General features: G+C 45.2%; 1 protein-coding gene across 4 annotated transcripts in view; it reads left to right on the top strand.

Moving 5' to 3' along the window:
* Positions 1 to 17,386, top strand: part of GANC (glucosidase alpha, neutral C) — a 93,950-nt gene that overhangs the window by 16,295 nt on the left and 60,269 nt on the right. For 2 of the 4 annotated variants that reach the window (XM_089658677.1, XM_089658678.1), the window contains exons 5-11: positions 10,557 to 10,684; positions 10,799 to 10,825; positions 11,535 to 11,717; positions 12,895 to 12,940; positions 14,328 to 14,388; positions 14,469 to 14,565; positions 16,503 to 16,683. In XM_089658677.1, the coding sequence (XP_089514803.1) occupies positions 10,557 to 10,684; positions 10,799 to 10,825; positions 11,535 to 11,717; positions 12,895 to 12,940; positions 14,328 to 14,388; positions 14,469 to 14,565; positions 16,503 to 16,683 (723 nt within the window). The remainder of the gene's footprint in view (positions 1 to 10,556; positions 10,685 to 10,798; positions 10,826 to 11,534; positions 11,718 to 12,894; positions 12,941 to 14,327; positions 14,389 to 14,468; positions 14,566 to 16,502; positions 16,684 to 17,386) is intronic. The other 2 variants (XM_089658679.1, XM_089658680.1) reach the window with 2 other exon arrangements.

The raw sequence follows: 17,386 nt of genomic DNA, 5'->3' as shown, positions 1-17,386 counted from the left end.
CAGATCATGCCACTAGACCTATGTCTGTAGGTTCCTTTACTAACTCTACTTGGCTTACAGGTCCGGAGTTTCTGCTAGGACAGGCGGACGAATGTGTACAGGAAGTTTTCAGCATCCAGGATCCGGATAATGATCCAGAAATCCGCGCTGAAGTTAGTGTATTGATCACTGGAACAAAGCAAACCTGCAGCCTCGGTTGCCAGCGCTTTGAACATTTCTCTAGTTGGATGAGACTCGTCAGGACTATCTCAAGGTTAGTGCACATTGCAAAATGTTATCACAATACTCACAAAGATAAGGATTGTCACGGTTGGCACGTCTGCCATAAACCCTTCTCTGCGGAAAACATCTCTCATAGTGAGTCCCTCATAATACGTCACGTCCAACAAGAGGAATTCAATGTAGAATGGAAGTGCTTGTATAACAAACAGCAGATTCCAATAAAAAGCCCTCTTGCCAACTTAAATCCAGTTATTGACAGTTTTGGCTTGCTCAGAGTTGGTGGTCGTTTGAATCAAGCCCACCTAAGAGTTGCAGAACAAAATCCTCTCATCATTCCCAGCAAACACCATATCACCGTCTTGCTGATCCGACACTACCACAAAAAAACTGAACACCAGGGCAGGCAAATCACTGAGGGCAAGTTACGGTCTGCTGGCCTTTGGATTATAGGTATGAAAAGACGTGTGGCCCAAGTATTGCATGACTGTGTTCACTGTCGCAAAGCTAGAGGAAAACAACTACACCAACAAATGGCTGATTTGCCTGCGGACAGACTATGTACAGAGCCGCCTTTCACCTACGTTGGCCTAGACGTCTTCGGGCCATGGATGGTGTCCGCACGCAGGACCCGTGGCGGTCACGCAAACAGTAAGCGTTGGGCTGTACTATTTACTTGCATGAGTGTGCGAGCCGTTCACTTAGAGGTCATAGAATCCATGGACACATCCAGCCTTATTAATGCCTTAAGACGGTTCTTCGCAATCAGAGGACCAGTGAAACAGTTGAGGTCTGACCGTGGAAGCAACTTCATTGGAGCCTGTAGAGAACTGAACATAGACACCAAATCCATTCAAGATTACTTGGCGGAAAGGGGTTGCACCTGGATTTTCAATCCTCCTCATAGTTCCCACATGGGGGGCTCCTGGGAGAGAATGATCGGAATCTCACGCAACATCTTGAATTCTATGTTGATGGATGTAAACTCTTCAAGACTCACACCTGAAACTCTAGTCACCCTTTTCGCTGAAGTTTCAGCCATCATCAATTCTAGACCCCTCGTGCCAGTATCTATGGATCCTGAAACACCAGCTGTACTAACTCCAGCAATCCTACTTACCCAAAAAACTGAAATTACGCTAATGCCTAGTGGAGAATTTACTCATGCGAATATCTACCAAAAACAATGGAAACGTGTACAATACCTAGCTGATTACTTCTGGAACAGGTGGCGAAAGGAGTATCTTAATATTCTTCAAGGAAGAAGAAAGTGGCAACACCACAAACCAAACCTGAAAGAAGGTGACCTCGTGTTGATGAAGGAGCAACATACCGTACGGATTGACTGGCCTATGGGACTAATTACAAAGGTTCTTCCTAGCAAGGATGGCAAGGTCTGTAAAGTGGAGTTGAAGATCTTCAGAAAGGGTGAGCTTAAAATGTTCGCAAGGCCAATTAACGAACTCATTTTGATACTACCCATCGAGAACATTCCTGCTGGGTGAACTCTACTGAACCTGAACTTTGTGGTTCTTCTCTATTCCAACTCGAATCTACTATATTGTTATGTTTATTGCATTCTAACATGTTCTTTGTTACAGGTTGTTTTATATTTTATGGACATTCGTCATAGTGAAATCCCTTATGGAATTTCCAGACGGGGAGTGTGCTGTTTCCCTCATATTTGTTATTTAACTGTGCATTGTATCACCAATTCTTATTTCACCATGTTTGTTTCTATGTCTTGATCTGTTGCTGCCATCTGCTGGCCAGAATTTGCATGCTGCATGCCCATGTTATAGCTAGTAAGTGTTTTCTCTGCTGGGCGTGGTTTTAGGCAAGCCTTGGTTCTGGTCACTTCCTGCAGCCATTTTTATGTGCTTTATAGCTGTGTGACAGGACATTCAATACCCTGGGCTTGTGAAGGCATCAGTTTTTGACCAGCAGTTAGCCTCAGGAAAGATATCACAAGACAGCATCAATACCTCTACTACCTTACAGTATTGTATCACTGTTTGTCGCTGTATTTTGGACCAAATAAACCCACGCTGATTTCATTCCCATGTATACGTTTGGATCCATCTAACCTGAACATCTGCCGTCCAGTCTGCTCCACTGCTTGGATACGAAGGTAGGAAGTTACACAGTCATTATCAGTTATACCTTCATTCGCCTTCATGTGGGGACAGAACAGACTCAAATTTGAAAAGCTCTTATATTTCAGGAAATTTGATCTGGCCAGTAGTTTTGACAGGTGGAAATTCATTTTCACAGAAAATGTTTCAAGAGCTAGTTAAAGCCAAAATAAACTAATCAATGTAACAGTTTCCAAAAAACAGTTACATTCCTGGCACTTGCCATAAATGTTGTCACATTTGCTTGTGCTCTTAACCAAACTGTCAAACCACCAATTGGTTGGTGTGGTAACTGATCTCATGTGCAGCACCATGGCAGTTGAAGATCAAACAAAGATGGAAGCTTCCTTGGCTAAGACAGGAGTGTTTAAGTCTGCTTTAACTCCTTCACTGCCAAAGTGGTTTTTGCATTGTTTATTGTTTTTTGCACATGTTTGAAAAAAAAATTTAGGCCTGAAGATTACACAAAACTCCCAAACATTCTATAATTTCTGAAAGCAGACACCCTGGAGAATAAAATAGTGGTAGTTCCAATGGTCTAAAGGTCTAAGAAACACAAAATTTCAGTAAAAAACACACTAAAGTGAATTTTAGGACAAGAAGCACAATAAATTACCCACATTTTTGGTAAAATATAAAAGACAAGGTTGCATCGGGTAAATAGATAACCTACATGTCAAACCTTAAATTTGTGTGCACCCGTGAAATGGCGCCAAGCTTTTAGTACCCTATATTTTCTATAGGCGATGCTTCAAAAGCCCCTACCGATCATCAGTTGAGTGTTATGGAGGAGGTCTGTTTTCATGTCGGCGTGTATCGCAATCAGCATTTTCATGTGTTGGTGCCCCCGACATGTGCACTTATGTTCGTACATGCGTATATGTGGGGGTGGGGGCCTCAACATTTTTTTGGGGGGGTGTTATGTGCTTGCTTCTCTCTCAGCCAATGAGGAGAGGGAGTCCTGGGATAGCCGAGGCTCCAGTTCAAATCGCTGGATCGAGAGGGGGCTTAGGTGAGTATTAGGGGAGCTGGAGGGGATGCTGCACAGAGAAGGTTTTTTTTTACCTTCATGCATACAATGCATGAAGGTAAAAAACCTTGAGCCTTGGCATTGTCACTATGTGTGTTGGTGATAAGAGAGTAATCACCAACACATATAGTGTGAAAAAGTAATCATAAAAGCTGTTAACTTTCTTTTCCCTTATGGCCTTTTCACCCACCTGTGTTGTGTTTAATGGTCTTGATGGTTGTGGCTTTGTTGTTATATAAAGCCGTGTGTAGCGTTTCCCTCAAAGGAGCCACTAGTTAAGATGGGTCCTCTGTTCTCTGCCATAACCTTTCAAGGCCTAAGCCCTTCTGACACACCAGGTTAATAGAAGAAAAGGGCAAGCAACACAAAATAAATTCTTAACGCTCAGTAATAAGACTATCTTGAATGATGCACCAAGAGGTAGGCTAATATAAACTTGTATATTATTACTTAGGAAAAATAAATTGATTATAAACAAATGTAAACCACAAATGATTATGGCTACACAGTTCAACTCATGAAGTAGTTAACAGAAAGAAATGAGGGTGGGGCATAAATTGCTTACTTGTCCCAAGTCAGCATAAATAGTAGCAATGCCACCCAGAATATCAGACAAGCGGTGGGCAGATCTTATTTAGCAACACCACAGTTATACTGTCTGTGCATCCTAATGATCGCGATGCTAGGCCTAGTCTGTTTGGGTAACCAAAATCAACAATAAACAGCATGAACAAGTTAAAGAGTGAAAAAGAGAAGGTAACTGCTTTAGTGAGTGGGGCAGTCTCTAAATTAGACCCTCTGCCGGCAAGTGTTGGGGCCCTTTGGATGACTGTTGGTGCACTAGAGGTAGTCTGTAATCCTGCAGGCAGTAGAAGATGCAACTCAAACAGGCAAACTGGACACTCACAAGTCAGAGGGGATACATGATGAACTGTAGTGTGACTGCACCCCAGGATTGCAATACTGTGGGGAAAATTCACTTGGCCCTGATAAGAGTTGGCTGTATTTGAATATGAGGGGAATCCACAGTGGCCTGTCTGTTAAGAATAGTGCAGATGGACCAGTGGACCATTCACCAACTCCTCTGTGGGGTTGTTAAGTCTTGTGGTAGAAGGGGCCTCTTCTTGTACTGGTTCCAGTGTGTCAGGGTTTTGACAGTTCAGCTGGTCTGGCAGATGTGCTAGTCTCTTGGTGGCAGTGCTGCTATGCACACAGTAGCGGTTCCAATCCCTGCAATCTCAGGCCTACTGCCAGGCCCACTCTCTCTTGAATGACTCATTCCATCAGGTCTGGAAGCTTGGATCCCCACAGTGCCAAGACCATGGGTTTTTCCCAGGGAAGAATATATATACCCCTTGCTGCACCCAAGTTGGGATTTGTAGTTTAGAAAGACGGTCATTCTATTCAATGGCCTCTACCTTAAACTACATCTCCCAGTATTCCAGTTGTTTCATGTTAAAGTCTGCAGGCTTGAGGTAACTTGGCTTACCCCTGCTGGTGGGAGGAGAAGAGTGCAGCAACATTAATAACTCAGCTCTTGGTTCTTTGTCTCATACCACTGCAGTCTAGTACCTGGCTACACAATGAAAGTAAGTCTCTCTGATCTGCTTGCAATTTTTGTATTTCAATGGTTTTTATTAATTTTAAACAGTATAAAACAGAGGCAACAAAACACACCCATGCAGGGGCTATCAATTGCACCAATAAAAAAGGCATGATAGAGCCACGATGGCCACGATGGCCACAACCCCGAAAACATCGATCACTACAGGCAGGGTTAGCCTGGGCCAGACGAGCCGGAACCCAGTACCAACGGAACAATACCTTGTAGGCTGCTTCCAGCGTGGTCGTATTAAATGAACATTTAGCTATGAGTGACCAGGCCTTATTCCAGTCCTCCGGATCCACAGCCACTCCCAGGTCGCGTTCCCACTGAACAACATATGAAAGAGAAGTGTGCGACGAGCGTCTGTTCAAAGCTGCGTAAAGAAGGGAGATAAGGCCCGGGGCGCCTGGGCGCTGCTGGCAAAGCCGTTCAAAGGCAGATTTCTGATATGGGAAAGCAGAAGTGGCCAATGCCGCAATTGAAGGTACCAAAAAAATTCCGCTGGGGGAACATCCCGAGACTCCCGAAGGACATTCCAGGTGGGAAAGGACCGAAAAGTCAAAAAGTACTGCACCTGTGAGAAACCATGAGCCACCCACCAAGAAAATGCCCTCGGGTGATCTAGACCCGGTGGGAAAAGAGGGTTGTTAACGATTGGAAGCAAGGGCAAAAAGGGTGACATCAGGCCACTGGAGTAACGTACCGAGTCCCAGACTTGTAGGCCATGGAGCAACATCGGACTCAGCGCCATAGGGCGCAGGGCAGGGGGAAGCCATAGGAGTGTCGACAATGTGATAGGGGCACAATTAGGTAGTTCCAGCAGGACCCAGAGAGGAACATCGGAGGAAGCGTGCAACATAGACAGCGGGGCAATCTGGCTCGCCTGATAATACTTAGTTACATTGGGTACCCCAAGACCACCCTGGAGTCTATGAGCAAAAAGCGTATTTCTAGAGACTCTGGGGTGTTTATTGGCCCAGATAAAACATATAAACTTCGCCTGAAGCAACCGAAGAAAATGAGGGGGAACCCGCACCGGGAGGGTGCGAAAATAATATAACAATTTCAGCAAGATGGTCGTTTACACTGAATGAACCCGTCCTATCCAAGACAGGTGCAGAAATTGCCAGGAATGCATAAGAGAAGATAAAGAGCTAAGCAAAGGATAATAATTTGCAGCAAAAAGGGAGTCATAGGTGGGGGTCAAGCGAATGCCAAGTATTCAAGAGAAGAGGAAGCCCACCGATAAGGGAAGTGGGATTGTAGGCGCGAAACCAAATCTGAAGCCAAAGTAATATTGAGAGCGACGGTTTTATCCAAGTTGATACGTAGACCCGAAATCAAGGAGAAGCGCTCAAGAACCCGTTGCAAGTTAGGAAGCGTCGTCAGAGGATTAGTAAGGGTCAAGAGGGCATCGTCCGCAAAGAGGCTCAGCTTAAACTCCTGTCCCGCGTATGGAACCCCCGATATATTGCAATCGGTCCAGAGCGCTAAAGCCAGTGGCTCAAGCGCCAGGACAAAGAGCGCCGGGGACAGTGGGCAACCCTGCCTCGTCCCTCGCCCAACAGGAAAGGGATCCGAAGAATACCCAGCGTATTTAACGGAGGCCGAAGGAAAGGAATACAAGGCCTGAATCCAAGAGAGAATAGAATCCCCGAAACCCCAACGAGACCGCACAAACCGCAGATATTCCCAGGATAGAGAATCAAAAGCTTTATATATGTCCAAGGACAGTAGGAATCCTGGGATTTTCTGTTGTTGCAGAAAATGTATAAGATGGACCACCTTACGGACGTTATCACCTGCCTGCCTCCCGGGGACGAACCCTACTTGCTCCCTGTGGACCAGGCTACACAAATATTTATTGATGCGAAAACTAAGGATCTTGCCCAATATCTTCAGGTCTTCATTAAGAAGAGAAATGGGCCGGAAGGCTTGCGGTTCCTGGACATCGTCGGTCGTCCTAGGAATCATAGAGATATGTGCCCTAAGTGCGTCCGGAGAGGGCAAGGAGCCCTGTCGTAACTGAAATAGGCCGCTAAAAAGGGCGCCAATAGGGCTGAGAATTTTTTATAATAGAGACCGGAGAAGCCGTCGGGACCTGGGGCCGCGGTGGCCCGCAAAGATTTGATCGCTTGGAGCACTTCCGGTACGGTGACACCAGCGTTGAGGGCCGCCTGTGCTGCCTCGGTTAATCCGGGAAGATGGAGGTCTTGAAAGAATGCCTCTGCCTGGGCCACAGGGAAGGAATCTGGGGCAGCATAGAGGCGCGAAAGGAAGTCCGAGAATCGGGAAACAATCTGCTGGAGATTAGAAGTACAGCCACCTGTGGAAAGTCGAAGTCGAATCGGTTTATGGGGTTTCCCCACAGAATTGAGTTTCCTGGCTAGCATGGGACCGGGCTTATTAGCGCAGGAATAGAATTTATGTCTGGTCCAACGCAGGGCCCGTTCCGCCTCCGAAGAGGCGAGGAGGTCCAATTCTGTCGCCAGAGCGTCCCGAGCGCATTTATGGTCCACGGATGGAGATGACTTCCAACGCGCATCCGCAGAGGCCAGGAGAGAATGAAGCTCCAAGAGTTGGCGTTCCCGCTCCCGCTTCCGACCGCAGCCAGCTGTATAACATGACCCCGCACCGTGGCCTTATGCGCTTCCCATAGGGGCACTGCTGAAGAGACCGATCCCGAGTTTTCTGCAAAGTATGTCCGTAAAAAGAATTCTATTTGTTGGCAGGTAGCCTGAGTGGTCAGCAAAGAGTCATTGATGCACCAATGAAAAGGGCGCCGTTCTGACCCAGAAAGGGCAAGGAGGAGTACCAAGGGATCATGATCTGACCAGGGTGAGGAGGGAATAGTTATCCGCTGGACCGAGGGGAGCTGCTGGACCTGCATGAATATATGATCAATTCTACAAAAACTGTCATGAGGATTGGAATAGAACGTAAAGTTGCGTTCAGTTGGATGAAGTTCCCTTCAGACGTCCGCTAGCCCCGCCGTCCGCAAAAGAGAGCGCATACGTTCCTCCAGCACCAAGTCATGAGAGGGGGTCGCTCCCCGTGCATAGCGCCTATCCAATGTGGAATCCAAGGTAACATTCGAATCCCCCATAACAAGAAGAATACCCTTAGAGTGTCGAGAAACAATGGTGAAAAGATGCGAAAAGAATTTATGCTGGAAACGGTTAGGCGCGTAGTAAGAGACAAAGGTAACCTCCTGGTCCCAGAGGGTGCCTTGCAGAAGCAAATACCTGCCCGTGGGGTCCGCTATATGCCTAGAACAGACAAAGGGGAGATTGCGTTTAAAAGCTATCAGAACAACCCGACACTTCTCAGGAGCCGAGGCCGTGTAAAAGATGGGATAGTGAGGTGAAAGATAACGCGGAGCGGAGGACTGAGAAAATCTGGTCTCCTGTAGACATACCACATCAATTTGTTGCGATTTAAGGTAATGAAAAACTTTAGCCCGTTTCTGAGGCGAATTGAAGCCTTGAACATTTTGTGAATGTATTTTCAAAAGGGGCGAGGCCATGGCGGTATCAACGCAACACGCTCAGCAGAAAAAAGCCCAAAGCAGCCAGCAATCTCCACTCCCAATGGCGATCGGACCATGGCGTCCCGGAACCCTGCAGAAAACAAAAACGAAAAAAAACAGAGAAAAAGAAAAGAACAAAGAAAGGAAAAAGACACAAAAAGTATACACAACAGTGCAATCGTGTCACACCAATGGTGACGTGCATCCTACACATGAAGGATACAGTTAGGGGTAACTCTACCACCGGACACATGGCTGCAAATGGAAACATCAAAACAGAAGCCCTCAGAGGGCAAAAAGGCAATGAACATAATATAATGTTGTAAAACTTAATAAAACTAAAAGTCCCAGGAGCAGGGACCTCTGTGATAACCTCCCCATAGAAACCCAGAGAACCATAGGGGCCAACCCCCTTCCACCCAACCAGGCCCACCGGGTCAACCTCCCACCCCGGAGTCCGAGGAGCAGTACCAACCCAGAATGCAAACAAACTGGGGGAGCCCCAAGGGCCAAACTCACGGTCCCGTCAGAGAGTTCATCGGTGAGATGATACATGGAAAATCCAGGACGCATCTTCAGCCCGGAGAAGAACAGGAAGGACTTGATCGCGAAGGTGTCTGAGAAAGGGCCCTCTTCCTATTGGACGACCGCTCCCAGATGCGGCTCGGAGGAAGCGGCCTCGCCGGGGATCCAGATGAATGAACTGGGCTCCGATCCGCAGCCTCCGGCGAAAGAAGGTGTAAGGATTCCAGGAAAGAATGAGCCTCCTCTGGTGTAGCCACGGAGTGACTGCGGCCCTGGTAGGTGAAGGTGAGGCAGAACGGAAAGCCCCAGGCGTATTTAATACTATATTTCACCAGGACCGAAGTGAAGGGCTTCAACTGGCCGCGCTTTTGAAGAGTGGTCTAGGAGAGGTCCGCGAAGAGCTGATAGTGATGCCCCTGGAAGCTGAGATCAGGTTTATTTCTGGCTGCCAAGAGGATAGTTTCCTTAGTGCGGTAATAAGTGAACTTGATGATGATGTCCCTCGGGGGCCCATCCGGTCGTCTGGGGCCCAATGCACGATGTATGCGATCAAATTCAAGCCGGTCAATGGGAATGGCGAGCGTCAGCTCCTGGAACAGAGCAGTAGCAGTGGAGGTAAGATCCGTAACCGTTTCCGGGATACCCCTTAACCGCAAATTGCCACGGCGGGAACGATTTTCAAAATCCTCAAGCCGTAGCAGCGCGTCCGCCAATTCTTTCTTGATGTCGCATAAATCCCGCTCGTGATTTTCAAGGACCGTAGCCGCAGCATCCATTTTATCTTCGAGGTCGTTCGTCTGGCTGCCCAACTCCCGAATTTCCCGTGAGAGACGGTCGGCCAGCTTGGAGGTAGCGGAGGACAATTCTGATTGCAACATAAACTGGAAGCGGCGCAGGAGCTCAGCATCCCGCAGAGATGGCATGGGAGACTGCTGGGATGGCTCTAATGGCATGGGAGACAGCTGGGACGAGTCCTCCACACTGCCATGATCCGACCCACCTGCAGATGGTGATGGCATGGGACCCAAAATTGCGGCTGGGGCTCCATTTAAGGTCTCCGGCGGGAGCCGCGAATCCGTGGCCGGGGTCCTGGAAGTGTTCAGCGGCCGGCCCAAAATCGAGGCCGCGGCTTCAGCCGCGACCTCCGGCGGGTAGGCCGCAAACTCCGGCGCCGCCCACCGGGAGCTGGAGGCACGGGCGGCCGGCATTTTTTTGCCCATTGGGGCACCAGGGTGACAAGGGGCCAGAGAGGAAGCAGGGGAACCCCCCCCCCCTGAGGAGCAGAAATTGGCCGATGTGTCCGGCGGCCGAGGAGCAAGGTTAGATAGCAGCAATCCTGGTTGCTGCTCACGAGCGCCCCCCTGCTTGCAATTTTTAAACAACTTCCTTTGATTTTATAAACAGTTGCAGTTAAAAAAAAATGTCTACATTGTCAGTTTGGTATCATAAAATCTATTACTGATTTATCTGCCTGACCCAAAATTCTGATTTTATTAATCTCCTCTGTTTTAGGTTTCGTTGCAGCTGCAAGTCATTGCAGTGGAGGGCAATATCTTTAGACTTAAAATTAAAGAGCATTCACCTCTAAAGCCTAGATATGAAGTGCCCGATGTATTGGTGAAGGAGCCAACTACTGAAAGGTCAGAATAAATTCCTTTAAAGTATTAGTCCTTCCATGCCAGGTCCTGCTGTAATACTAGACCAGTAAACTGTGCTATGCTAATGTGATACTATTTATCTTCTCTTCTCCATAGATCATGGAATGACAGAGCCCCTGTGCAGTGAGATTTTGTAACAAGAAAATTATTGATTCCTAGGAAATCAGCTAAGCCCAGTTTTCAAATGCAATGCCCAAAATCCTGAATATTACTTATTATTGTGCAATGTTTGACCTTTCCTATAGCAAATTCATTGGAGTTTATGTACTAAAGGAATAGAACATGTTTGCTTTGCAAGATGAATTTTCTCTTAGCCTTGGAAATGAGGTGAAGCTAAGTTAATATTCAGTGTGGAAAGAATACGCAATCAGGTGTGGGGAAAATAAAAAAAAAAACAACTGAATTTATAGCTGCATGTGGTTGGATGATTGATATCAGCACAAGTTTACCTAATTAAGTAAACCAAGTGAAAAATCAGTTTGCAAAGTGAAAATTCGAGTATTCAGCTTAGTGAACAAGTTGAAGTGAGTTTCTGTTTAATGTCACTAAGTAAAAATACCCTTTTGAAAGTGAAAATTCTCTACTCCTATAGTAAACTCTATTATGTTTGGTAGGAGGTTTATTTATCTGAACTGAGATTCATCACTGATCTGGATAATAATATTACTATACAGGATTTATATAGTGCCAACAGTTTGCACAGCACTATACAATATACAGTTTTGATAAATCAGTATAAAATGTTTTTCTAGGGCTAGTCAATAAATGTGGTATTATTACATGAACGAATGAGTGTTATCACATGAAATGAATACATTTAATTTTCCATCAGGTTCAATATCTTGCTGCAAGAGACAGGAACTGTGGTTCTCGAGCATCCAAGTAGCACAAACAAGGTCCATATCACTTCCCAGCCATTTTCCATTATGGTGACACAGGAAGACAAGGCACTTGTTGGAATAAACTCTCAGGGCTTTTTGTATTTTGAACATCTACGATTGCCACCAGAAAAAAGGTACAAAGTCAGTAATAGGGAAGGTTTAATTTAAAGCGGAGTTCCAGTTGAAAAAAAAATTAAAAGTCAGCAGCTACAAAAACTGTAGCTTCTGACTTTTAAAATACAGACACTTACCTCGGTCCAGCGGTGTCCTTACCACTGCTAGTTTCACTGGCCGTCTTCTCTCCCTGGTGCCGTCATCTTTAGTGTGGGCGCCCTGCTGTGACAGCTTGCGGCTTCACAGCCAGGTGCCCACTGAGCATGCACGAGAAGCGCTGCACTCTGTGAATGGCCCTGTAGTCTTCTGGGACCTGTCATGTGTCCCAGAAGACTACGGGGAGGGAGGACAACTTCCACTTCTGATCGCCTAGGCGATCGCAGCGGAAGTGGGAGCGGGTACCTGTCAAATTCGGGTACCCACTTCCCCCCCACTCCCCAAAGGTGCCAATCCTTAATGGGGAGCAGGGGACAAAGCATTAAAGTGGAACTTCCCCTTTTGGATGGAACTCCACTTTAATATATACAGCAGGTTGTATACAACAGTGAAATTTTCATATCAATAGCACCTTTAGAAATATATTTACCTAGAAAAATGTGCGTGTGCCCTTATAGCAAGCCAATTACTATGGGGACACATGTGCAGGTATGCTCCTGAGCCAGGAAGTGTCCTTCTATAGATACACACAGTGTGGCTCGGCCCCTTCCCCACCCCTTCCACTCAGGAATTGACTGACAGCATCAGGAGCCAATGGCTCCCACAGCTCTCAATCTGTTCTGTGAGAAGAGGAAAAGAGAGCAGTGCTTCTGCAGACAGGCACAGCACTGGATCATTCAGGGCTCAGGTAAATATTTGGGAAGTGGGGGAGGGGGGGAACAGGCAATTGGACATTTTTTACCTTAATGCAGGGACTCCATTTGGGTAAAAAATTGTCTTTATAACCACTTTAACTCCTCTTTAAAATGGAGTAAATAAAAGGGGAAATGTTGTCCATATACGCCAATCATATTTGCTTATATTTTATTATGGCTTGATTACTTATTATAAGTAGAACTTTTAACTTTCTTTTTTTCTGTAACACCCTTCTAAAACATAAAAAATGCATTGCTCTTCAGCATATAGTGACATTCTATATGGGAACTCATTTTTGTTCATTATACTCATCACCTTTATTGTTTTTATTTTTATTTATTATAGAGAATCAGCAGAGACAGACATGAAAGTGCAGCTGGATAAGTCAGAGGTACATTGTTCTGATATTTCAAATAACACACAATTATTTTTGTGTGTGTCTTTTTCATTTCAATCTATGTTAGAAAATAATGATGCTGTTGTTGTGGCTACAAGAAGCACAGTCAGCACCATTGCTAAAGGGATGTGTATTATCATCATGGTGAAAGAGGAATCAGTCTCTTTGCCATGGCAATGGTGCGATTGGTTCAGTTGCCACTGTATTAGTGGCATCAAATATGTCACCTTGGGGTTTGAAGGATCAGCGCTGTGGGAAAGTAGGTGTCAGGGAATGGGAAGATCGCCGCGACGATCGAATCTTCACATGTGTAGAATCCTGACAAAACGTACAGGCAGGCGGGCACTAGGACCCAGGCGCGCCTGTCAGCAATGACGGCGCCGGGCAAGCACTAGGACCCAGGAGCACCTGTCAGGAGTCGGGCGGGCTATTTAAACCAGGCTCTTGCAATGCACAAGTGCCGTATGGTCTTATCTGTGTTCCTGAGTTCCTGTGAGTAGATTGTTTGTTGCCGATCCTGCCTGATTTGCTGTCTGTCTCCTGCTCTGATCCCTGGCTTTGTCTGACCATTCTCCTGCTTAACCTCATACGTTCTGACCTCCTGTTGATGAACCCAGCTTGTGACCTGTTTATCCCTCTGCCTGCTGATTCTGTACTACACCGCCACCACTGTTACTGACCTGGCCTGCCCGACGCTGCTTTAGTTACCTCCTCACATCAGACTCTTAACTGCTATACACCTTCAACGGTGCCTCTACCACAGCTGGGTGAACCCAGGGGCCGCGACCTGGTCTCGGCCTGCTCCAAGTTCATCCCCACCATCAGGGGCTCTGGTGAACAAGCAGGTCGGAGCTTAGATTCCGCGCCTTGGGGGATTCCGGTCTGTGGAGTGCTAGAGGCTACCGCAGTTGGATTCCTGACGGTAGGGATTGGCATGGACAGCTTCACATCAATGTCAGTTTTCACAGCTGATTATTTTTACTATTCTATGGAAGCTAAGAGAAGAAGCCCTGTGTGAACTATAAGTTGTGGCTTGGAGCTTACAAAGGGTTAAGGGATCTCTTTCTGTCTCCATGAAACAGCATTGGATTGCTGAGTGGCCAATCACCAAGCACACCCAATACCGGGTAGAACAGAAATATGGGGTCGCTATGGCTGCCTTGTTTTAAAAGTTGCAAGCTCCGGGGCCATCATCCGTATTCCGCCTTTACTACTTGCTTAGCTAATGATCAGGAACAAGCATGTGCATATCAAGTGGCAGCATATCTGAATTACACATACTAGTCCCCCGTTAGTGACTCTCTTGTAGTATTTTTGATTGGAGGACTTTACCTGTATAGGTTTTATTAGCATTCCTGGAATATCACGCTTTCCTTTTCAGCAGGATGTATTTGGACTCTGGAAAGAAAAGTTTGGAGATTTTATAGACATTAAAGCCAATGGTAAGTCAAAGTTATCTATTTTATTTTTTTTACATGATTGTAGCTTGTGGTAGAGTTCATCTTCTTTGATATTTGCTCAGGTCCCTCTTCTGTGGGGCTGGATTTTACCTTGTACGGGTTTGAAAATGTTTACGGACTGCCGGAGCATGCAGATATCCACTGCCTCAAAGATACAGGGTAAGCTGGAAAAAAATGTTTAACAAATTCATCAGTCTTGTAAACAGTGTTAATTTAGTTGACAAAAATATTTTCGTCAACTAAATTACGACTAAAATAATTCAGATGACTAAAATACGACTAAAACTAAAACAATTCAGATGACTAAAATACAACTAAAACTAAAATGGTGTTTTAGTCAAAAGATTATAATTGAAACTAAATAAAAACTAATCAAAATTAACACTGATTATATATCAACGGTTAAATCTCTGTCTGTAGTGCATGTTCAAATCTTAAACTGTTATTAAACCCAGGACCCTGCATTTACTATATCTTAACTCCCACAGTACACAGACCATGGAAATGCAATTATTTTAGTAAATATAAACTGCTAAATACCTTTTCTCATCAGCAGTTAGAGCAGTCTTGTGACTTCTATCAGTGTCCAGCAGAGCACATGTTACAGCTTGTAGGAGGAGTTTTCATTCTGCTGTAGGAGTATGCTTGACCCCTGTCCTGTGTCTGGACAGTGCTGATTGGCCCTGTGCTGATCACATGCACTCTCCAAATAAAAAAATCTCTCTAGCAATACACACAAAACTGAGCATGTGCAGAGTGACTGCACACAATATGTCATATCAGGAGATAAGAGGTGGACATTGGAAGAAGGGGAGGATCAGAGAATTCAGGATAAAACAGCATTTTTACAAAATGCAGAGGATTAACCCCTTAGATTCCACAGTGAGTATAACAAGCATACTTTACTGCATATACAGACTGATTTTACTGTTGTCGGTTTAGTAACACTTTAAGCTTATGATCTCCCAGAACTCCCAGATCCTTCTCCACCATTGATTCCCTCAGTTGTACCCCCCCTAGTATGTATGATGCATGCATATTTTTAGCCCCCAAGTGCAGAACCTTACATTTATCAACATTAAACCTCATTTGCCACATAGTTGCCCAATTACACAGTGCATTGAGGTCGGCTTGTAAGTTGGAGACATCCTGTAAGGACGTTATTCCACTGCACAGCTTGGTGTCATCTGCAAAGACTGAAATGGGATTTATAATCCCAGACCCTATATCGTTTATAAATATACTAAAAAGTAAGGGCCCCAACACTGAACCTTGGGGTGCACCCAGGGGCGAACTGACAACTCATGGGTTCCCCGGGCAATAGGGGATCATGGGTCCCCTGTGTCCTTGCCCAAACTCAAAAAGCCTATGAAAAAGGTACCAGGGGCATCTCATGGGGCCCCCTACTGACCCCGGGCCCTCGGGCAGTGCCCAAGTTTCCAAATGGTCAGTCCGCCCCTGGGTACACCACTGACAACCCCAGACCATTCAGAGTATGAATCATTAACCACTACTCTCTAAATACCATCTTTTAGCCAGTTTTCTATTAATTTACAAACTGATTTTTCCAAGCCTGTAGACTTTACCTTACACATTAGCTCTGTGTGGGGAACTGAATGTATAAAATTGTTGTGGGATTCAGCTGCCATTATGTGCCAGCACAGAATCTATATATGCTACCAAAGTCAGGACACAGTGAGCACAACCTTGCTGATTTTAGAGGTGAAGATGGGTTGGGGAGTATAGGTCTACTTTAAAAACACCTTTCATGAGCAAAATACAGAACTGCCATTTCTGAAATTATAAACTGCCTAGTTGTCATACTGCCCATTGTCTTTAGTACTTTCTGAGTTACTGGCCTAGATCATGTATACAGATCAGAGAAGTCTGGGAAGTGTCACAAATCTACCGGCATGCTTGCTCCCTGGCAGCGACTTACAAATGAGCGAAACTAGAGGGTCAGACAATGATCCTAAGCAAAGAAGGTAAAGCAGTTGTGTACATGGGCTCTGACAAACTCAGGTTGGTGCACATACATATAGATATACTTGCATTGCACAATATAAAATTAATCCTGTTTTTTTTCTCACTGTTAGAGAAAATGAGGCATATCGGCTGTACAATTTGGATGTGTTTGGATACCGTGTTTATGATAAAATGGGCACGTATGGATCTGTACCTTTACTGTTGGCACACAAACCATCATACACTTGTGGCATCTTCTGGCTTAATGCCTCAGAGACATTAGTAGAAATCCATTCCAAAGTTGCCATACAGGTAAGACTATGACTTTTATTACATTAAAGTGTTACTAAACCCACAACAGTAAAATCAGTCTGTATATGCAGTAAAGCATGCTTGTTATACTCACTGTGGAACCTAAGGGGTTAATCATCTGCATTTGATCCTTTCTTCTGTGCCTCTCCTCTTGTTGAAATGACCACCTGATACAGACTGAATCCATAGTCACATGCACATGCTCAGTTTGGTGTGTATTGCTAGAGAGGTTTTTTTTTTTCTTGGGAGAGTGCTTGTGATCAGCACAGAGCCAATCAGCGCTGTCCAGACAGAGGGTCAGGACTTTCACATCTTCCTAGAGCAGAAAGAAAACTCCTCCTACAACCAGTGGTCTGCTGAAGTCACAAGACTGTTCTAACTGCTGATGAGAAAAGGTATTTAGCAGTTTATATGTACTAAAATAATTGCATTTCCATGTTGTGTGTACTGCGGGAGACCAGATATAGGGAATGCAGGGTCCTGGGTTTAATAACACTTTAAGGAATTTGTTTTCAGACCTAAAGTATTTTATATGACTTCCGTTAAATTTTATTATACAGTGTTCTGATATTTTCAGTTCAGAGACTTTTTTCTTTCTTGTTTTTTTTTTACTAGTTACTGGGATGCTGTTATTTTTCAATCCATTCATCAGTATTTATTTTTTATATTATAGTGTGTAGAGTTTAAAGTTTTTTACAAATTG

Source organism: Staurois parvus, unplaced genomic scaffold (assembly GCF_062004578.1).
Source record: "Staurois parvus isolate SC_StPar_1 unplaced genomic scaffold, SC_StPar_1.0 ptg001089l, whole genome shotgun sequence".
NCBI lineage: Eukaryota > Metazoa > Chordata > Amphibia > Anura > Ranidae > Staurois > Staurois parvus.
This window is presented reverse-complemented; position numbering and strand designations above follow the sequence as displayed.